Raw genomic sequence first — 24,263 nt, forward strand, 5'->3', positions numbered from 1 at the left:
CTACAAATTCATCACACTCTATCAGAATCCCAGCTGGCTTCTTTGTAGAAACTGAGAAACTAATTGTAAAATTCATATGGAAACTCAACAGACCCAGAAGAGCCAAAAGTAATTTTGAAAAAGAAGATCCACACTTTCCCATTTCAAATACTACTAAAAAACTACAGTAATCAAGACATACAAATCAACAAGACAGAAATGAGAATACAAAAACAAACCCATGCATCCATGGTCAACAGGTTTCCAACGAAGCTGCCAAAACCACTCAAAGCAAAATGCCGCCTTCTACAAATGGTGCTAAAAGAACTGGACAAGCTCATGCAAACAAATGAAGTTGGACCCTTAGCCCAAACCATGTACAAAAACCTGACTCAAAATGGATAAAAGATCTAAATATAGGAGCCAAAACTATAAAACTTAGAAGAAAACATAGGGGTAAATCTTCATGCCTTTGGATCTGGCAATAGATGAGATACCAAAAGCATAAGCAACAAAATAAATTAATTAAACTTCAACATTAAAACCTTCTGTGCTTCCAACAACAGTACTGATAAAGTGAAACAACTACCTACAGCATGGGGGTGGGGAACTGCAAACTCTTACAACCCAATAATAAAAATATAAATAACCCAATTAAAAAGTGAGCAAAGGATCTCAAAGGACACTTCTCCAAAAAAAATACGCAAGCAACAAATAAGCATATGAAAAGATATTCATCATTATTCATCAGAAAAATCCAAATCAAAACCACAATGAGATACCACTGTAAGATCACTAGGATGGCTACAACAGTCAAAATAACAAGTACTGGTTGAGGATGTTGAGACACTGGAATCCTCATACACTGCAAAAGGGAATATAAAATGTTGCACCATTTTGGAATATAGTTTGGCAGTTTTTGGTGGTTTTTTTTTTTTTTTTTTTGCAAATACTGTGCTAACATAAACCCACTTATTTAAATTTATTTAATTGGAGGATAATTGCTTTACATTATTGTGCTGGTTTCTGCCATACATCAGCATGAATCATCCATAGATTAGACATGTCCCCTCCCTCTCGAACCTCCATCTCAGTGTGGCAGTTTTTGAAAAAGTAAAACTGAGTTACCACTTAACCAAATAATTCCACTCCCAGGTATAACCTGTGGGAAATAAAAACTAAGTCCATGGAAAACTTTTTACACACGTGTTCACAGAAGCATTATTCATAAAAGCCAAAAGGTAGAAACAACTCAAATGTCTATCAACTGATGAATGAATTATTAATAACAAAATGTGGTATGTTCATACAATGGCATAATACTCAGTCACAGAAAGGAATGAAGATCTGATACATTCTCCAATATGGATGAATCTTGAAAATGCTAAGTAAAAGCAGTCAGTCACAAGATATACTGCAATTCCATTTGTATGAAAGATTCAAAATAGGCAAATACATAGAGGAAGTAGACTGTTGCTTAGGGCCAGGAGAACAGGGGATTTATAGTGATAGTTAAAAGGTGTGGGGTTTCTTTCTGAGGTGATGAAAGTGCTCTAAAATTGTGGCAAAGATTGCACAATTCTGTGAATACACTGAAAGCCATCAAGTTGTACAGTTTTAATGAGTAACTTGTATGTATCTCAAAACTGCTACCAAAAATAAAGTAAAATAATGATAAAAGTGTGTAAAAATTCCATTAATAATAAGAAACAAAAATACCTAGGAATAACTATAAAGGAAATGCACAGAATCTACATAAAGGGAAAACCCCACAATGTTTCACAGAGAAACAGAGAAGAATATATAAATGGGAAAGCACATTATGCTTCCAGAAGTGGCAGAATCAATACTGTAAGATGTCAATTCCTGCTATTTATAAACATTATGCAATTTCAATAAAACTTCCAAGAGAAAAAATTTTTTAAGTATCAACAGAATGTGGGTGGAGGAGGGTAACACAACAACAAAAGAATTCTGAAGTTTTATCTCAGGAATAAATAACTTTTCACCAGTAATGTGGTTTAATATTGTCAGGTGCCACACTATATCATGAAGTGACTAAAGTAAAACCAAACAAACAATAAAAAGCTTAAAATGAGACCTCCAGGAATACACTCAAAAATTCTGTATAAGACAGAGATGGCATATCAACACAGTGAAAAAAACAGATGGATGCTAGAATCAATGAATAGTAGTTTGAAAGAACTAATAATAGATCTACTTTATAATACACCAAAATAAATTCCAGATGGATTAAAAACTAAAAAATTCATAAAAACTGGAAAAGATAGAAAAGAATATGTGATCTCAGAATGGGAAAAGTCTTTCTAAATAATAGACTACTCGCTATTAAAACTTAAAAACCAAATACATCAATACAAACAATACAATAACACCTTAATATCTGAACTGTTGCAGTAATCAAGTAGTTTAGGATAGTAACTATATCTGTTTTCCCCCTACTACATGAAATGTTTAAAATATCTAATGCAAACAAACAGGCACTCTCAAACACTGCTGTTGGGGTGTAAACTAGAACCCTTCTAGAAGGCAATTTAGAAATAAAAGTCTTAGAAGTTTCTACCTATTGACCCTGGACATGACCTAGGTTTCTATGCTCAAGGATATTTTAATGTTTTTTTTTCTTCACAGGAAAAACACTAGTTAAATATGTGTTACATTCAAAAGACTAAAGTAGGATGGCATTAAATTCTGTTCTCAAATAAGCATAAGGATACAAGAAAATGTTCATAAGAAAGAGAAGCGTACAAATGAACTCAATATTTTATAAGTATTCACAGAAAATTAGCTGGAGTAATATATACCAAAATTACTCCCTTCACTGCACTTCAGCTATACATACTTCAATGGAGCAGCCGTGAAGAGACACCCCATGCCTAAGGTAAGAGAAACCCAAGTAAGATGGCAGGTGTTGCAAGACGGCATCAGAGGGCGGACACACTGAAACCATACTCACAGAAAACTAGTCAATCTAATCACACTAGGACCACAGCCTTGTCTAACTCAATGAAACTAAGCCATGCCCATGGGGCAACCCAAGACGGGCAGGTCATGGTGGAGAGATCTGACAGAATGTGGTCCACTGGAGAAGGGAATGGCAAACCACTTCAGTATCCTTGCCTTCAGAATCCCATGAACAGTACGAAAAAGCAAAATGATAGGATACTGAAAGAGGAACTCCCCAGGTCAGTAGGCGCCCAATATGCTACTGGAGATCAGTAGAGAAATAACTCCAGAAAGAATGAAGGGATGGAGCCAAAGCATAAACAATACCCAGCTGTGGATGTGACTGGTGATACAAGCAAGGTCCGATGCTGTAAAGAGCAATATTGCATAGGAACCTGGAATGTCAGGTCCATGAATCAAAGCAAATTGGAAGTGGTCAAACAAGAGATGGCAAGAGTGAATGTCGACATTCTAGGAATCAGCGAACTCAAATGGACTGGAATGGGTGAATTTACCTCAGATGACCATTATATCTACTACTGAGGGCAGGAATCCCTCAGAAGAAATGGAGTAGCCATCATGGTCAACAAAAGAGTCCGTAATGCAGTACTTGGATGCAATCTCAAAAACGAAAGAATGATCTCCGTTCCTTTCCAAGGCAAACCATTCAATATCACAGTAATCCAAGTCTATGCCCCAACCAGTAATGTTGAAGAAGCTAAAGTTCAATGGTTCTATGAAGACCTACAAGACCTTTTAGAACTAACACCCAAAAAAGATGTCCTTTTCATTGTAGGGGACTGGAATGCAAAAGTAGGAAGTCAAGAAAACACCTGGAGTAACAGGCAAATTTGGCCTTGGAATACGGAATGAAGCAGGGCAAAGACTAATGGAGTTTTGCCAAGAAAATGCACTGGTCATAGCAAATACCCTCTTCCAACAACACAAGAGAAGACTCTACACATGGACATCACCAGATGGTCAACACCGAAATCAGACTGATTATATTCTTTGCAGCCAAAGATGGAGAAGTTCTATATAGTCAACAGAAACAAGACCAGAAGCTGACAGTGGCTCAGATCATGAACTCCTTATTACCAAATTCAGACTTAAATTGAAAAAAGTAGAGAAAACCACTAGACCATTCAGGTATGACCTAAATCAAATCCCTTATGATTATACAGTGGAAGTGAGAAATAGATTTAAGGGACTAGATCTGATAGATAGAGTGCCTGATGAACTATGGACGGAGGTTCGTGACATTGTACAGGAGACAGGGATCAAGACCATCCCCATGGAAAAGAAATGCAAAAAAGCAAAATGGCTGTCTGGGGGAGGCCTTACAAATAGCTGTGAAAAGAAGCAAAAAGCAAAGGAGAAAAGGAAAGATATAAGCATCTGAATTCAGAGTTCCAAAGAATAGCAAGAAGAGATAAGAAAGCCTTCTTCAGCCATCAATGCAAAGAAATAGAGGAAAACAACAGAATGGAAAAGACTAGAGATCTCTTCAAGAAAATCAAGATACCAAAGGAACATTTCATGCAAAGTTGGGCTCAATAAAGGACAGAAATGGTATGGACCTAACAGAAGCAGAAGACATTAAGAAGAGGTGGCAAGAATACACAGAAGAACTATACAAAAAAGATCTTCACAACCCAGATAATCATGATGGTGTGATCACTCACCTAGAGCCAGACATCCTGGAATGTGAAGTCAAGTGGGCCTTAGAAAGCATCACTAGGAACAAAGCTAGTGGAGGTGATGGAATTCCAGTTGAGCTATTCCAAATCCTGAAAGATGATGCTGTGAAAGTGCTGCACTCAATATGCCAGCAAATTTGGAAAACTCAGCAGTGGCCACAGGACTGGAAAAGGTCAGTTTTCATTCCAATCCCAAAGAAAGGCAATGCCAAAGAATGCTCAAACTACCGCACAATTGCACTCATCTCACAAGCTAGTAAAGTAATGCTCAAAATTCTCCAAGCCAGGCTTCAGCAATACGTGAATCGTGAACTTCCTGATGTTCAAGCTGGTTTTAGAAAAGGCAGAGGAACCAGAGATCAAATTGCCAACATCTGCTGGATCATGGAAAAAGCAAGAGAGTTCCAGAAAAACATCTATTTCTGCTTTATTGACTATGCCAAAGCCTTTGACTGTGTAGATCACAATAAACTGTGGAAAATTCTGAAAGAGATGGGAATACCAGACCACCTGACCTGCCTCTTGAGAAATCTATATGCAGGTCAGGAAGCAACAGTTAGAACTGGACATGGAACAACAGACTGGTTCCAATAGGAAAAGGAGTACGTCAAGGCTGTATATTACCACCCTGCTTACTTAACTTATATGCAGAGTACATCATGAGAAATGCTGGACTGGAAGAAACACAAGCTGGAATCAAGATTGCCGGGAGAAATATCAATAACCTCAGATATGCAGATGACACCACCCTTATGGCAGAAAGTGAAGAGGAACTAAAAAGCCTCTTGATGAAAGTGAAAGTGGAGAGTGAAAAAGTTGGCTTAAAGCTCAACATTCAGAAAACGAAGATTATGGCATCCGGTTCCATCACTTCATGGGAAATAGATGGGGAAACAGTGGAAACAGTGTCAGAATTTATTTTTGGGGGCTCCAAAATCACTGCAGATGGTGACTGCAGCCATGAAATTGAAAGACGCTTACTCTTTGGGAGGAAAGTTATGACCAACCTAGGCAGCATATTCAAAAGCAGAGACATTACTTTGCCAACAAAGGTTCGTCTAGTCAAGGCTTTGGTTTTTCCTGTGGTCATGTATGGATGTGAGAGTTGGACTGTGAAGAAGGCTGAGCGCTGAAGAATTGATGCTTTTGAACTGTGGTGTTGGAAAAGACTCTTGAGAGTCCCTTGGACTGCGAGGAGATCCAACCAGTCCATTCTGAAGGAGATCAGCCCTGGGATTTCTTTGGAGGGAATGATGCTAAAGCTGAAACTCCAGTACTTTGGCCACCTCATGGGAAGAGTTGATTCACTGGAAAAGACTCTGATGCTAGGAGGGATTGGGGGCAGGAGGAGAAGGGGACGACAGAGGATGAGATGGCTGGATGGCATCACTGACTCGATGGACGTGAGTCTGAGTGAACTCCGGGAGTTGGTGATGGACAGGGAGGCCTGGCGTGCTATGATTCATGGGGTCGTGAAGAGTCGGACACGACTAAGCGACTGAACTGAACTGAACTGAACACTTTTCCTCTCACACCATTGTTTTTTGTATATTTCTTACAAACTGACACTATGTAACCATTGATATGCATTATCTTATTTAATCTTCACAAAGCCCTGCATTTTAGGTGTTATCACCCTCATTTCAAGTAAATAATAAGACACTAAGAAATTAAGGAATTTAACCAAAGCCAGAGACCTAATACATGACAGAAACAGTACTTGAACTCCGATCTGTCATAGAGCTCACTCAACTATCATACTGCCTCAACTGTATTGTTCTCTAATCTTCCTTAAGGGTAGATACAAACTGCTGCTAAGTGCTGCTAAGTCGCTTCAGTCATGTCCGACTATGTGCGACCCCACAGACAGCAGCCCACCAGGCTACCCCATCCCTGGGATTCTCCAGGAAAGAACACTGGAGTGGGTTGCCATTTCCTTCTGCAATGCATGAAAGTGAAAAGTGAAAGGGAAGATATATATCTAAATGTATTTCTGTATCTACCACAGTATCCTTCAAGCTAGGCTTAGACAGTACGTGAACTGAGAACTTTCAGATGTACAAGCTGGATTTAGAAAAGGCAGAGGAACCAGAAATCAAATTATCAACATCTGCTGGATCACAGAAAATGCAAGGAAATTCCCCCATAAACAATCTATTTCTGCTTCATTGACAATGCTAAAGCCTTTGACTGTGTGGATCACAATGAACTTTGGAAAATTCTTAAGGAGACAGGAATACCAGGCTACTTAACCTATCTCCTGAGAAACCTATGTGCAGGACAAGAAGAAATTGTTAAAACCAGACACAGAATAATTGACTGGTTCAAAATTGGGAAAGGAGTATATGCCAAGGTTGTATATTGTCACCCTGCTAATAACTTATATGCAGAGTACATTATGCGAAATGCCAGGCTGGATGAATCACAAGCTGGAATCAAGATTGCCAGAGAAATATCAGCAACCTCAGATATGCAGATGGTATCACTCTAATGGCAGAAGGTGAAGCGAAACTGAAAAGTGCCTCTTGACAAGGGTGAAAGAGAGACTAAAAAACCTGGCTTAAAACTCAACATTCAAAAAAGCTAAGATCATGGCATCTGGACCCATCACTTCATGGCAAACAGATGGTGGAAAAGTGGCAACAGTGACAGATTTTATTTTCTTAGGCTCCAAAATCACTGCGGACAGTGACCAGAGCCACGAAATTTAAAAAGCTATAACAAACCTAGACAGTGTATTAAAAAGCAGAGACATTACTTTGCCAAAAAAGGTCCATCTGGTCAAAGCTATGATTTTTCCAATAGTCATGTTTGGATGTGAGAGCTGAACCATAAAGAAGGCTAAGTGCCAAAGAATTGATGCTTTTAAACTGTGGTGCTGGAGAAGACTCTTGAGGGTCTCTTGGACAGAAAGGAGAGCAAACCAGTCAATATTAAAGGAAATTAACTGTGAATTTTCATTGGAAGGATTGATGCTGAAGCTGAAGCTCTAATACACTGGCCGCCTGATTCAAAGAGCCAACTCACAAGACAAAACCCTGATGCTGGGAAATATTGAGAGCAAGAGGAGAAGGGGGCGGCAGAGGATGAGATGTTTGGTTAGATAGCCATCAGTGACTCACAGTGGACAAGGGTGTGAGCAAACTCCAGATGACAGAAGGACAGGGAAGCTTGGCGTTCTGAAGTTCACTGGGTCACAAATAGTCAGACATGACTTAGTGACAGAACAACAGAGCCCAGCAAATGCTTTACAAATGTTAAATATTCAATATATGTTATATATTGAAAAAGGTAGTTAAATATAGAGATAAAATCAAGTCAGTAAACAGAATATTAAGAAATGATTTTAAGTCTTCCAACCTGAACCCAGCAGAATGACTCCCACAAAGATGGGTGACGAGAATAAGACCATTCAACCATTCTGGTTAGTGATGAGAAAATATACCATCAACATTCATGAGTGCATCCATAGCGTGAGCATCAAGAAGTGTGCCCCTCAGGCACTCAAAGAGATTCAGAAATTTGCCATTTAAGAAGACAGAATGTCCAGATGTGCCCATTGACACTGGGCTCAACAAAGCATTAAGGGCTAAAGGAGTAAGAACTGTCCCATACTGTATCTGTGTGTGGTTATCCAGAAAACACAATGAGGATGAAGATTCCATAAACAAACTAAATACATTGGTTACTCAGGTACTTGTCATCATTTCCAAAACTTTATAGTCAATGTAGATGAGACCTAACCATTGATTGTCAAATAAAATTATAAAACTTTCAAAAGTTAAAAAAACAGAGTTTTCAGTATAGTACAGTATACTAGGCATCTATGTCCTTGCTGTCCCAAAACCATTTCACCTTCTGTATAATCACAACATGCCAAATTTCTTTGGGGAAAACACCTTTTTCAAATTTATGAGGTTTGCTGGGATCAGCTTCAGGAATGGGTCATCAGTTTAAGTCAACCAAAATCTATCCTCTCTGAACTCTAGAAATAAGGCCGATGATCTATGAAGCACCATCTGCTAGCAAGGTTTTGGAAAAAGTAGCTTCTTTGTTCTTGTACAGTAGGTTTCAGAAAACATTCTGTTTTGCTTTGCATAGTATAAATATGTGGCTTCCAGTGTGGTATAAAGATGGTGTGCAGTAGTCATTTCTGCTACTATGAGAAATGCCAAACCAAGGAAGCAGAGCAAAGCAAGCCACAGAGAAATAAGAAATCATTTGTAATATTATATGGATCTTATATTAAAAGTAGACCACACCAGGAAAAAAGGAAACTCTCCTTCATTGTTGAAATGTAAATTGGTGCAGCCACTATGGGTAACAGTATAGAGGTTCCTCAAAAAACTAAAAATAAAACTGCCAAATGATCCAGCAATCCCACTTTAGGGCACATATCTGGACAAAACTATAAAAAGATACATGTACCCCTATGTTCACAGCAGCACTATTCACAATATCAAGACATGCTGCTGCTGCTGCTAAGTTGCTTTAGTCGTGTCCGACTCTGTGTGACCCCATAGACGGCAGTCCACCAGGCTCCCCCGTCCCTGGGATTCTCCAGGCAAGAACACTGGAGTGGGTTGCCATTTCCTTCTCCAATTCATGAAAGTGAAAAGAGAAAGTGAAGTCGCTCAGTCGTGTCCGACTCTTAGTGACCCCATGGACTGCAGCCTACCAGGCTCCCCCGTCCATGGGATTTTCCAGGCAAGAGTACTGGAGTGGGGTGCCATTGCCTTCTCCATCATGGAACATTGTAAATAATCACTGACAGATGAATAGATAAAGATGATGTGGCATATATAGACAATGGTCTACTACTCAGCCATAAAAAAGAATGAAATAATGCCATTTGCAGCAAAATGGGTGGACACAGAGATTATCATCCTAAGTCAAGTAAGTCAGAATATATCATTTATATGTGGAATCTAAAATATTACACAAATGAACCTACCTCAGAACAGCAACAGACTCACAGAGAGAACAGACCTGTGGCTGCCAAGGGGAAGGTGAGGTGAAGGAAGGATGCAGTGGGATTTTGGGGTTAGCAGACACAAACTATTACAGGGAGAATGGATGAACAGCAAGGTCCTACTGTATAGCACAGGGAAATATATTCAATATCCTGTGACAAACCGTAATGGAGAGAAAATATAAAAAAGAATGTATATACATACATAACTAAATCACTTTACTGTACAGCAGAAATTAACACAACACTGTTTAAGTTAAAAAACAAAATCAAACAAAGAGTAGACCACACCAGAACACAGCACACACCTTGTCTGGCTTTTAAAAATTCCTTTTTCTTTCTGCTAAATAGGGTTTTCTTCCTGGTCCATGCAGAGACCTAACTTGGCTTCAAAAACTAATTCCCAATCTTAGACTTTTATTCCATAGGTGCTAAAATCAAGGAATACGGGGAGTGGCAGGGAACGGACAAAATGAAAATTTCTTTTTTTTAATCAATGAAGTACCTTTTAATGAAGCTGGGGTACAAAACAGGACATCATAAAAGGATTGACAGTACTTTGAAATATCCCCCAAAACTGAGAAAATAGGAAAAACCACCACATCCAGCCTACTCTCATCTTCCAGTAACCACCTACAGTGATCGTAAGATTTTTCAAATATTTTAACAGATACGGATCGATCCCAGTATGTGTAGGCACTGCGAAACTTGGTTAATTTAAGACAGTCACAACCATAGAACGTGCAACCCTACGTAACAAAGACACTGAAGAGAATTCCCTGGCAATCCCAACGGTTAGGATTCTGCACTTTCACTGCAGAGGGCGCAGGCCTGATCCTCATAGGGAACTAAGATTCTGGAAGCCAGGCAGAGCAGCCAAAAATAAAAAATAAAAAGACATTACACAAGTAAATAAAAGTAATGGGAAATAGATGGGGAAACAGTGGCAGACTTTACTTTGGGGTTCCAAAATCACTTCAGATGGTGACTGCAGCCATGAAATTAAAAGACGCTTACTCCTTGGAAGGAAAGTTACGACCAACCTAGACAGCATATTCAAAAGCAGAGACATTACTTTGCCAACAAAGGTTCGTCTAGTCAAGCCTATGGTTTTTCCAGTGGTCATGTATGGATGTGAGAGTTGGACTGTGAAGAAAGCTGAGTGCCGAAGAATTGATGCTTTTGAACTGTGGTGTTGGAGAAGAATCTTGAGAGTCCCTTGGACTGCAAGGAGATCCAACCAGTCCATTCTGAAGGAGATCAGCCCTGGGTGTTCTTTGGAAGGAATGATGCTGAAGCTGAAACTCCAGTACTTTGGCCACCTCATGCGAAGAGTTGACTCATTGGAAAAGACTCTGATGCTGGGAGGGATTGGGGGCAGGAGGAGAAGGGGACGACAGAGGATGAGATGGCTGGATGGCATCACTGACTCGATGGACGTGAGTCTGAGTGAACTCCGGGAGTTGGTGATGGACAGGGAGGCCTGGCGTGCTGCAATTCATGGGGTCGCAAAGGGTCGGACACAATTGATCGACTGAACTGAACTGAAAGGATGAGTTCATCCTTCACTTTCCTTGAAACCTTGCCTAATCCACTTTAGTCACAATTAATCTGCCTATGAGTTTCCCAGGTGGACCAGTAGTAAAGAATCCCCTTGCCAATGCAGAAGACACAGGTTCGATCCCTGGGTTGGAAAGATCCCCTGGAGAAAGAAATGGTGACCCATGCCAGTATTCCTGCTGGAAAATTCCAAGAACAGAGAAGCCTAGCAGACTACAGTCCATGGAGTCGAAAAAAGTCAGACATGACTGAACACACACATGCACAATCTCTATAGTTCCTCTAAGAAGTTTTCAGGGGCTTCCCTGGTGGCTCAGAGAGTAAAGCGTCTGCCTGCAATGCGGGAGACCGGGTTCAGTCCCTGGGTCAGGGAGATCCCCTGGAGAAGGAAATGGCAACCCACTCCAGCATCCTTGCCTGGAGAAGCCCACGGACGGAGGAGCCTGGTGGACCACAGTCCATGGGGTTGCAAAGAGTTGGACACGACTGAGCAACTTCACTTCACTTCCAACTCCCACAGTCAAGTTCCTTTAAAAAAAAAACATGATTAGAGAAAGGTATACCGAGTAAGAATAAAAACTAAATTCCAGTCCTAGCTCTGCTACTTATTAGCTGTGTAAACTTGGCCAAATCATTCTATTTCTCCTGATTTTTATGAGATGCCATGAAGATGGCATCACCAACTTGATGGACGTGAGTTTGAGTGAACTCCAGGAGTTGGTGATGGACAGGGAGGCCTGGCGTGCTGTGATTCATGAGGTCGCAAAGAGTCAGACACGACTGAGCGACTGAACTGAACTGATGAAGATATGTGAAATTACACAATATTCAAATAGCTTCACAAGTAGATTGTCATTGTGTTATATACAATTCAACACAACCTATTCCAACTCATAAGCACTGTACTACCCATTATACTTGGAGTTTGAGCACCAATATTGTTAATGGTTTTCAGGCTTATTTATAAAGCAGCTACTATCCCCCTTTCTCCTCCCAAAATCTTAATTTAACTCCAATTTACAAAATAGAACAAAATGAGTTTTTTATTTTGAAACAAAGGAGATTCCAAAGTCACCTTCACTCCACTGAAAAAGGAGCAATGCTACTCCAAGAACAGTTCATAAATTAAGGATCATTACTGAAAATCTTGAAGAAGAAACAAATTAAGGATAAGACCCTATGGCTTGCCACCAGTGATGTCTCTCCAAGTCAACTAAAAAAAAAACAAAAACAAAAAAACCTCACCTTTTTTACAAGGATAGCTTCAGATTCTATGTGACTTGATATAATCAAAATATGACAGGTTTAACATAAATTACTAGTATCACATAATTTTTTTTTTTTACTATCTGTTCACTCTTTAGTGAGTGATTATTTAATAGTGGCAAGTTTCTCTCACAGTTCCCAAAATGAGGAGGTGGTGGGAGGAATAACCAAAGATAATACTTGCCAATTTCTGCTCTTCTTGAAACTTAATAAGCTAAAGGTGAATAATCACACAGAACCACAGCTTTATCTCTTTCACTGAAAGGAATGTACCATTCTTGAAAATTTTTTCTCTTAACACTCTAAGAGAGTTCTCATCATTCCTTACCAATCTAGAGGTTAGATTCCCTCTTAATATATGATTTATCCTTACTGTTAGGGGATTCCTCTTAGAAGGGAAAATGGAAACAAAGTATTAGAGTAAAAGAACATTCTGCTGACCACCACCCTCTATTATACCACTCTACCAAGCAGTGGGTCCACTGTCCCCTTATTTATCTTACTTTGAACACAATACAAAACCTCTACTGTCTTAAGTATTTTCTTAAGTTTCAATTTATTCTAAGTTAGTGCTCTTACTCAGAGAAGGCAATGGGAACCCACTCCAGTACTCTTGCCTGGAGAATCCCATGGACGGAGGAGCCTGGTAGGCTGCAGTCCATGGGGTCGCTAAGAGTCGGACACGACTAAGCGACTTCACTTTCACTTTTCACTTTCATCCACTGGAGAAGGAAATGGCAACCCACTCCAGTGTTCTTGCCTGGAGAATCCCAGGTACGGCGGAGCCTGGTGGGCTGTGCCGCCTATGGGGTCGCACAGAGTCGGACACGACTGAAGCGACTTAGCAGCAGCAGTGCTCTTACTACTGCTCTTAAACTCCTACTTTCATCACTGGTTACTGAGCCTTTCTCAATAATCAGAATAAAGTTCACAAGTCTAGCAGCAAAGTTACCCAGAGTAAAAAGTCCCTTCCAATTTTGTCTTGTGGTGATTTAGAACCAATACACTGCTAAAACAGCCCACAAACCGCAGAGTCAGAATAAACACTTCAAAGACTATGAAGCCTTTACACTCATGAGCTCTAACAGTGTAAGGATAATTTTAAAAGTTTTATCTAAATAAATACTTTTAAAAAATAAAGTTTCATCATATTGCCAGATTTCCTTCCAGATATACTCTATGAGCTACTCAGCAATCTGATTTGAGAGACTACATTTAAGGTGATAATTAGACAATTCCAAAGTCATGTAACAACCCAAATGCACATCAAGAGAGGACTGGTTAAGTTAGTGTATGATCAAACAATGGAATACTACGCTAAAGCCATAAAAAAGGACAATGTAAGTACAGATGAACACCAAAGGAACTCCTTAGTATCAATAAAACAGAGTAACATATAATTAGTTTGTCTACATAAAACAGTGTATCTGAGGAAAGAGAAAAAGAATGACTTAAGAGATGTTTACTAAAATATGATTTCTTACATGAAAGCAGAGTTTCAGGTTATCCCAATTTTCTTCTTTATATTCTGCACTATTTGGGTTTTTTCTAAAAAGCAGGTATCCTTTTTAGAAAGAAAAGCAACAAAGCTACTTTCATTTTCTTCAAAGACTAAGCAGGCTGGTAGAGAGATAAGTAAGTAACAACACGGGTTCCTAAATGTTTTCCTGCCACCAAACACTACAGATGACACTTTGCTCAACATGTTCCAAGAAAATAAACCAGACTATAATGAAGCACTCACAGGTAAAGATTATACCTAATCTCCAATATTGGAGAGCTCCTCATGCGGCAATACTGGCATCAAAACTCTTTTGGTTGCACTTTAACTCAAAAGGCATGTACAGAGGAGACAGCTAAAAAGGAGCTCTGGCTTCAGTATTAGAAAGGCACATCTGGGGAAGAGGGTGGCAGGAACGGGGGCTTCACTGGTGGTACAGTGGCTAAGACACCATGCTCCCAATACAGGGGCTCCAGATTCAATCCCTGGTTGGGGAACTAGAGCCTACATGCCGCAACTAAAGATCCCACATGCCAAAGCTAAGACTCAGCACAGCCAAAAAAAAGAAAAAAAAAAAAAAAAAAAAAAAAATATATATATATATATATATAGTTAAGCTATTCCAAATCCTGAAAGATGATGCTGTGAAAGTGCTGCACTCAATATGCCAGCAAATTTGGAAAACTCAGCAGTGGCCACAGGACTGGAAAAGGTCAGTTTTCATTCCAATCCCAAAGAAAGGCAATGCCAAAGAATGCTCAAACTACTGCACAAATGCACTCATCTCACACGCTAGTAAAGTAATGCTCAAAATTCTCCAAGTCAGGCTTCAGCAATACGTGAATCGTGAACTTCCTGATGTTCAAGCTGGTTTTAGAAAAGGCAGAGGAACCAGAGATCAAATTGCCAACATCCGCTGGATCATGGAAAAAGCAAGAGAGTTCCAGAAAAACATCTATTTCTGCTTTATTGACTATGCCAAAGCCTTTGACTGTGTGGATCACAATAAACTGTGGAAAATTCTGAAAGAGATGGGAATACCAGACCACCTGACCTGCCTCTTGAGAAACCGATATGCAGGTCAGGAAGCAACAGTTAGAACTGGACATGGAACAACAGACTGGTTCCAAATAGGAAAAGGAGTACGTCAAGGCTGTATATTGTCACCCTGCTTATTTAACTTATATGCAGAGTACATCATGAGAAACGCTGGACTGGAAGAAACACAAGCTGGAATCAAGATTGCCGGGAGAAATACCAATAACCTCAGATATGCAGATGACACCACCCTTATGGCAGAAAGTGAAGAGGAACTAAAAAGCCTCTTAATGAAAGTGAAAGTGGAGAGTGAGAAAGTTGGCTTAAAGCTCAACATTCAGAAAACGAAGATCATGGCATCCGGTTCCATCACTTCATGGGAAATAGATGGGGAAACAGTGGAAACAGTGTCAGAATTTATTTTGGGGGGCTCCAAAATCACTGCAGATGGTGATTGCAGCCATGAAATTAAGAGGCTTACTCCTTGGAAGGAAAGTTATGACCAACCTAGATAGCATATTCAAAAGCAGAGACATTACTTTGCCAACAAAGGTTCGTCTAGTCAAGCCTATGGTTTTTCCTGTGGTCATGTATGGATGTGAGAGTTGGACTGTGAAGAAGGCTGAGCGCCGAAGAATTGATGCTTTTAAACTGTGGTGTTGGAGAAGACTCTTCAGAGTCCCTTGGACTGCAAGGAGATCCAACCAGTCCATTCTGAAGGAGATCAGCCCTGGGATTTCTTTGGAAGGACTGATGCTAAAGCTGAAACTCCAGTACTTTGGCCACCTCATGGGAAGAGTTGACTCATTGGAAAAGACTCTGATGCTGGGAGGGATTGGGGGCAGGAGGAGAAGGGGACGACAGAGGATGAGATGGCTGGATGGCATCACTGACTCGATGGATGTGAGTCTGAGTGAACTCCAGGAGTTGGTGATGGAAGGGAGGCCTGGCGTACTGCAATTCATGGGGTCGCAAAGAGTCGGACATGACTGAGCGACTGATCTGATCTGATGTGATGTATGTGTAAATATATATATGTGTATATGTGTGTGTGTATATGTATAATAAAGGAAGAAAGCCATCAGGATATTAACTTCTGTCTCTTTATAGAGCTTCCATATCAACTGTTTTCACAATTTGCCCCAATTCTCTTCTGTAAATAGCTGCCTCCACTTGCTCAATGTTGCTGCTCCTTCACGTGAGCTAGCCAAAGCACTAATTCTAGTTTGGCTACTCACAGCTACCTGGTTCTTTAGTTGAAACATTCTGACAGGAAATATCTGATTCATGGACACTGGTCCCACCAATCCACCAGGTCGGGAGTCTATCTGGAGTCCAATCAGCGATGGCTAAAGAGAAGGGCCTTTCAGGGGATGTAAGCTAGATAAGGTCTCTCTATAGAAGAGGTTATAGCCAGGACAGGAGAAAGCTGTCTCTACCAGTTTAAAAAAAAAAGCGCAAGAGGAGGCCAGGTGTAAACTACATCAAATCCCAATTAACTGAGTAACCTACATTTGGAGACTTTTTAATTTCTATAGAATTTTAAAGAAAAATAACATTAACAAGTGTTAATCACATTTAAGTTAAAAGTCCAATTATTTTCCTAGTATATAAAGTTTTAAATAAATGTAATTTAGTACATGTTCAACCCAGATTCAAATCTCACCATCTACATAGAAAAAAATATATAGTCTTTTTGCATTACCTATTTAGAATGTAGCAGCTTGGTGTGGATATTTTGTATAAGTACCTAACATATGTGATACAATCTGTATATTTCATCCACAAACTCTCATAATTACATCACTACTCACAAGAGGCCCAAGAACACTCTGGTTTACCTAGGCAATCATATTCTTCAAGAACTTTCCATTAACTAAAATGTTCACTAAGCACCTACTCTCTACAGGGCACTATATTATTACTAATATGTATGGTGGTCACTCAGTTATGTTTGACTCTTTGCGACCCCATGGACTGTAGCCCACCAGGCTCCTCTGTCCATGCGATATTCCAGGCAAGAATACTAGAGTGGATTACCATTCCCTACTCCAGAGGATCTTCCCAACCCAGGGACTGAACTGGGGTCTCCTGCATTGCAGGCAGATTCTCAACTGTCTGAGACACCAGGGAAGCCCTATTAGTACTAAGAAAAGAAACAAAACATGGTCCCTGACTTTAAGGAATTCAGCATCCAGCAAGGAAAGCTCTTGTTTTTTAAAAAAAGGTGGGGAGTGGGCTGTAACTTAAGTACATATTCTAAACGAAAGGTGTATGTTGTCATTTTGAGAGAGACTGGAATAAGTTTTAAGAAAGCCTCACAGAAAAAAGCGAGAATTGAGGCTAGAAACATGAGTTTGGGCCAAACTGTGCTGTGATGGAGCTCTCAATGTAGCTCAGTGGGTAAAGAATCTGCTTGCAATGAAGGAGACACAGGAGATGCGGTTTCAATCCCTGGGTCAGGAATATCCCCTGGAGGAGGAAACAGCAATCCATTCCAGTATTCTTGCCTGGGAAATCCCATGGACAGAGGAGCCTGGTGGGCTACAACGGGTGGCAAAGAGTTGGACATGACTGAGGAGCAACTGAGCACATCATTAAAAATAAAGTGAAAAAGCACACAAAAAAGGGGGCGAAGTACATGATAAATTAAACCTAGCATTGATAGACTTAGTAAATGAACAGCTCTTATAATACAAAACATTAAAACCTAAAGAGTAGGAAAAGAACACCACCAACACATTAAATAAGAAATGCAAACAGCCAATAAAAATGAGTGTTTAAAACTGCTTATCACATTTTTTGCTGAAATATTCAGCAAAAGTAAGTGCTCAAGTTGCAAAAACACTACTAAAAGAATAGAAATCAGTATATCCTCTCTGGAAAGCAGTTAGACAATATAAAACAAAGAAGTTTACATTTTTAAAACCACTTCTAAAAGTCTGTATTTTTAACCACTTCTAAGAATCTATTTTTTAAAACCCAGTGATTAAAAGATTCATATGCAAGGATGTTCATTTGCAGCTTTATTTATAATACTGAAGAACTGAAAACAAGAATACCATGAGGAAAAATTAAATTGCATACAAAATAGAACATCATACAGACAAAAAAATGTTTTAAAAAAGTTAAGGGAAATGATCAAACAATCTTAGGTGAAAAAAGCTACTAAATATATACATATATATATATATCTCATTCTCAATTTTAAAACTGCTGGGAACCCCCTGGTGGTCCAGTGGCTGAGGTCCAGTCACTGCTGAGGGCTCTGGTTCAATTCTTGGCAGGGGAATTAAGAGTCCACAAACCAAGTGGTGCAGTCAGAAAAAAAAAAGTGTAAATATGTACCTAAAAAATATGATGTAAAAATACTTCAAAGCATTACCAGAAATCATCATTGGATAGTAAGATTATGGGTGACTCAAACCTGAATAGTTTGGGGGGGCTTTGGGGAGGAAGGGGACACGCCATGGCATCTTAGCTCCCCCACCAGGAAAGTAACCCACAACCCTGCAGTAGCAAGCATGGAGCTTAACCACTGGACTGCCAGGGGAAGTCCCTGCAAGCTGCAGTCAGGAAAAATAAGAGTAAGTGAAAAAGAGAAAGATAGCAGAGCCCATTTGGCAACAGTCTATCACACCTTGGTCATTACTGAAAAGTTCCACACTTTCTGAAAAAAATAAAAATTCTCATTAATACACATTCAACCTACACATAAACACTTGTAGATATATAGATACTATCATTATTTAACATTAAAAATATTAACATTTCATAAATACAGTGCTAAATATCAAGTTATCACTGACAATAAAGATAGTTGGCTAGTAATAATCTACTAGTGCTTTGTGATTTATAAGTTACTTTATAAAGATATATGAGTTGAAACTCTACTATTTTTGAAAAATAATATTTCAAACAGTAACTATTTTAAGAGAATATAATCTTAGCAAGATTTATTGAAATAAAAAATTTAGTAATTTGGTACTATATTGCAATAAAATCAAATTTCCAATCAATTCAAGTTTTAGAATTAAATGTCTACCAAAAAATGTTACATTACTAATGATTATTTCATGCCTATATACTTATATTTTTAAAACCCTAGAAACATGAGGTTTATTAAAGAGGTCATTGCTGATAAATATTAAGATATATTAAGACAGACTACCATTCGGCTACATTTACCACCACTTATAAATTCTTTTTACAGTGAGTACAGAATCAAGCCCAAACTTGTGAAAACACTTAAAAATTTAGTAATTTTTTATTTTGCCATCAGTGTACTCATAATGTCTTCCATTTGAATAGATCATCATAAAGTTTATACAGCATAGCCTAACTGTAAGAGCATGAGCTTTTAGCCCAACCTGAGATTAAGTCCTCTACAAATCCTGACTCCACCAAATAAAGTCTAGTGACTCTAATCCTTGGTTCTCTTATCTAAAAAGGGATGATAAGGTACCTACCTCAAAGAACTGATTAAGTTCCCAACACAAATGGCTCAATATTCTTTAAAAATAAAAATGCAAACAATTATTCTGCAAATACTGACATCAGAGTATCCTGAGTTCTAGCTTAGATAAGGCTACTAAGCAGGTGACAGGTGATCTTCAGCCAATCACTTAGCCTTATACTCTTTGTGACCCCATGGACTATACAGTCTATGGCATTCTCCAGGCCAGAATTCTGGAGTGGGTAGCCTTTCCCTTCCCCAGGGGATCTTCCCAACCCAGAGATCAAACCCAGGTCTTCCGCATTGAGGGCGGATTCTTTACCAGCTGAGCCACCAGGGAAGCCCAAGAATACTGGAATGAATAGCCTATCCCTTCTCCAGTGGATCTTTCCATCCCAGGGATCGAACCAGGGTCTCCTGCGTTGCAGGTGGATTCTTTACCAACTGAGCTATCAGAGAAGCCCATTAAGAAAATAAAAATGCAAACAATTATTCTGCCAATACTGGTATCAGTGTGGCCCGAGTTCTAACTTAGATAAGACTACTAAGCAGGTGACAGGTGATCTCCAGCCAATCAGTTAGTCTTTCTGAGGTTCAACTTTTTCACCTTTAAAACTGAGATACTAGAGTTTCCTGGTGGTCCAGTAGTTAGGACTCCATGCTTTCACTGTAGTGAGCCTTGGTTCCATTCCTGGTCAGGAAACTAAGATCCTGAAAGCCACATGGCAAAGCCAAAAAAAAAACCTGCGATACCAATACCTGCTCCTGCCTATCACAAAGGGCAGCTAGGAAAGACAAATGAATTGCCCGTTTAAAACATCTGGCAAAGTGTAATTCACTAAACACATACAGAGTAAAATCCACAACAAACAAATGATTCAAAAGATGGCTGTACACTTAAAATCATTTTCACTCTGCTATAGAGAAATTTACTTCACCAAGGCAGTGACTTCAATTAACTAGTTAAGCTAGCTACATGCTAATGGCCCAAAGCATAACTTCTCATCAACATCCACAAATGTTTTAGATTTAGTAACCTAGTTCAAAAAAGTAGCTATAAAAGCAGCAAATACACAAACTCAACAAGTAAAGGAATATAAACTTAAAATTATTTCCTAAACTGAATGAAACTCCCCAAACTGACAGGAGCAAAATTCACTCAACACATTCCAAACTTTTAAAACATCTTCCTTATTAAAAACAAAGCAATGGAAAGCATATGAAAACTCAAATATGTTAGTATTGCTCAAAGTGGTTATTCTAACACTAAAGCCAAATGTTATTTTGAAAACTAATTTTAAGTTTCAGGATATCTGTCAAGACTATACTAAAAAAAGAGAATGACGTGGTCCTTATTACCAAGTCCTAAGCCTGCTTCCACAGACATTACTTTAGTGGACCCTTAACCTACAAAATTCTGTCTGTATACTGTCTGTATCCTGTACATATTTCTATGGTGAGAGGTTTAGATTCTCAGCATAACTAACATCAATATTCTCATCAAAAACTGATGACAAAAGGAAACTATTATATTTTGTCATCTATTTTTAACTACACTACATTTTGTTATTTTTAAAATAAACACTTCACTGCAAGTCCTTAACCTTATCAAAACTCTAAGTATATCAGATATAAAGCTCTACTGTCCACATCATGTCTACCTGTTCACCTAAAACACGAAATTTTTACATTATGCATTTACTAGTGTGTCCAGACAGACTGAAGTTTGATCAGTGTTTGCAAATTTAACAAGAAGCAGAAAGAGAGTGAGAGTGAAGTCGCTCAGTCGTGTCCAACTCTTTGCAACCCCATCAACTGTAGCCCACCAGGCTTCTCCATCAATTTTCTAGGCATGAGTACTGAAGTGGGTTGCCATTTCCTTCTACAGAGGATCTTCCTGACCCAGGGATTGAACCCAGGTCTCAAGTTTTTAGTTTATTTAAATTCTATCTTCCCAACACACCACCTAAAAAATACACTAATTTTATTTCTCCTTTTGGTTAAACTGTTCAGGGAGTTATAGAGAAAGATAGACACAGTATTTGGGGGCTTTAACTGCATTTCTAATCTAGGATGAATTGATGTTCATCTTTGCACAACTGTATGGTGGATAAAAAAAGATTTCATGTACAATTATTGTGAATGAGATTACAAGAAAGCCTTATAACTTACTTTAATTACAAGTTTTATCAAGTTCCAACCATCATGCTCCAACCCAGTCATGGATAAATGGTACTATAATGAGATATAGTTAATACCCTCTGCTCTCAGGAAACTTAAGCATCTTATGTTTGAGGTACAGTAACTAAACAAAGGAAAAATGAAAACAATTGTACAACAACCAAGAGGAGGAACGGGGGAAGCAACGTGTCAAAGCCTGGTATACCAACAGATGAAATTGCTGAAGTAACTTTTTTTTTTTAAAGGAAGCTTCTTTGTCAGATTAGTGTTTAAAAGTCAAATTCTTAAACTGAAGTTTTAGAGGGCCTGCACTGCCAGGTTTTGTGAAACTGGCTCAACTAACCATATTTAATTAAAGGTAACAAAAGACAAGTTTCTAACTCTCCATAAATCAACTGCATTTTTGAGTGCTAAATTCTAAGGGTTTCCCCAAGTGCTAAATTCTAAGGGTTCTTTCATTATGTCTTTTCAAAAGATAAGGATTAACAAACTTTAGTTTCTCTAGATAGCATGTCTGAAGTTTTTAATTTTTAAACATAACTATTAAAAGCAGGCTCTTACAACAAAATTCTGTAAAGCAATTATCCTTCAATAAAATATTTAAAAAGTACATTCTTCTAATATATAAAATAACAAAGCTATCCTTTCCAATTTCAAAATAATCAAGCCATAATCCCACAACTTGCATCTGAGATATATAAAATACAGTTCACTAAAATAAGTACTAAGGACTTAAGTTTATCGTATCATAAACCACCTACACCAAAAATAACAGTATCTTAAAATATATACAAATAACCTCAAAGGTGTACCTGTGGCTGATTCTTGTTGATGTATGAGAGAAAACCACAAAATTCTATAAACCAGTTATCCTTCAATTATAAAATTTATATATATACAAATAATCTTAAAATTCCAAGAAAATTTAGAATGAAACATACTGGAAAGTATAGTTTGAATTTGTGCAAAAGCCTGCTTCCACCTGTCAGGAAGAAAACAGAAGTGAAAGTAAACTAGAACCCTTCCACTTTTATTATGGCCTTTGCTCATTAAACTCAAACACAAACTAGACGATATATTTTATAATCAAGTTGTTTTAAAGAATATTAGAAAGTAAACAGTTTGGCAGGCTTTCGAAATACCACACACAAAATACAAATCCAAAATCCATAAAAGCCGTTCGTAAATGAACATTTTCTCAACCTTCAACTTTTTGTAAATTAATCTTTTATCTAATTCACCTCGCCCAACTAGGCCTTGGGGCCCAGAAATAGTTAACTTGCAACATGCCTTGCTTCTTTAAGCTAAGATACCATCTTACAAGAGTCAGGAGTAAAATAAATTAAAGGAATCTAACTAGAAAACAGCAATACACGCTTTGTAATAATCAAAAGTATACGAAATAAAGGCCTTTCATTCCAGGAGACAGGCCATGACTATCCCGGGATGGTATCTGTACTACAGTGCTCTCCTTGATATAAGAGAACTGATCATTAAAACGACGATTGGTACACTAAGAGACATCATTAACTAATTTTTTTAAAAAATAGATATAAGGGTTCCAATTATCACTATCACAGCTCATTTTCAGCTATTTAAGGACAGGCAGAAAGGTTTAATACACCTACACACCCCCAAGGGAGGGGAAAACCACCAACCACCTCCCAGGGAGTTTAATGAAAATTAGCAGGTAAGAGGCCTCGGCCGCACGCTGAAAACCAAAGAGGGCGGCCGGAGGGTCGAAGCGTTCGGACTGCAGAGGAGAGATTGGTACTCGGACCCCACCTCGCCTCACCTTCCCGTCAGGGCGAAGGGTGCGAAGGATCATTAGTGCCTTCGTTAATTGACACCTGTAATGAGGAAACTTTCCGAGAGCGGACAGCGCTCAGGCCCGGCCTGGCCAGAGCTCCGCGGCGGGCCCCTCTAGGGCGCCCAGGTAACCGGGCCGGGCTGGGCCCGAGGCGCCGCGGCGGCCGCGCCACCGCTCACCTTCCCGGGGCGCTAGGCCCGCACGCCGGCCGGTTCGGCCGCCGCCTCCCGCAGGCCGCAGCAGCTCGGGGAGGCCGGAGAGCGGCGGGGGGACCCCAAACCCTACACCCCGACAGGCCGCCGCCGCGGCTACTTACTTTCATTTAACACCTCCACCAGGTCTGCGCAGTTCTCGCACATCGTTCGGCCGCCGCCCCCCCCCTCCCCCGCTTCGGATCGCACTGACTGATCCCGATCGGCGGGGGGGAGGGGAGAGAGGCGGAGGAGGGGGCCGGCCGGCCGGCGGGGCGGGGAGGCGACGAGGGCGGGCGGCGGCGGGGACGGGGCGGGGAGCTGGAGAATGGGGGAGGGGGCCGGCGGTCCCCGGAGCGGGCGGGGGAGAGGAGGGGGGCGAGGGGAGGTGCGCAGGCCAGAGGGGCGCGGAGGCGCCGGCGGCGGGGAAGGGGGGGGGAGGACGGGGGGAGGGGAGAGGGAGGGAGGGGGCGGGTGGGGAGCGAAGCAGCAGAGTCACTTCACCGACCAGACGCCGCGGCCACCGCCGACGCCGCCGCCATTTTAATAGAGCGTTCGGGCTGCGCTCGGCTTTTTCCGTCCGGGCGAGGGAGCCGACGAGAAGGGCCTCGCGCTCTCATTCCTGCGCCTCCCTCCCTCTTT

At 40.0% G+C, this 24,263-nt stretch overlaps 1 protein-coding gene across 4 annotated transcripts in view; it reads right to left on the reverse strand.

The window, feature by feature from the left end:
• Positions 1-23,917, reverse strand: part of USP34 (ubiquitin specific peptidase 34) — a 240,584-nt gene extending 216,667 nt beyond the window's left edge. For all 4 annotated transcript variants that reach the window (XR_003513389.1, XM_027555584.1, XM_027555581.1 and 1 more), the window contains exon 1: positions 23,747-23,917. Coding sequence is in view for 3 of the 4 variants with exons in the window: in XM_027555584.1 (XP_027411385.1) it covers positions 23,747-23,789 (43 nt within the window). In the remaining variant the exon portion in view is untranslated. The remainder of the gene's footprint in view (positions 1-23,746) is intronic.
• Positions 23,918-24,263: the final 346 nt, after the last annotated feature.

The sequence above is a fragment of the Bos indicus x Bos taurus genome, chromosome 11 (assembly GCF_003369695.1).
Source record: "Bos indicus x Bos taurus breed Angus x Brahman F1 hybrid chromosome 11, Bos_hybrid_MaternalHap_v2.0, whole genome shotgun sequence".
Classification (NCBI taxonomy): domain Eukaryota; kingdom Metazoa; phylum Chordata; class Mammalia; order Artiodactyla; family Bovidae; genus Bos; species Bos indicus x Bos taurus.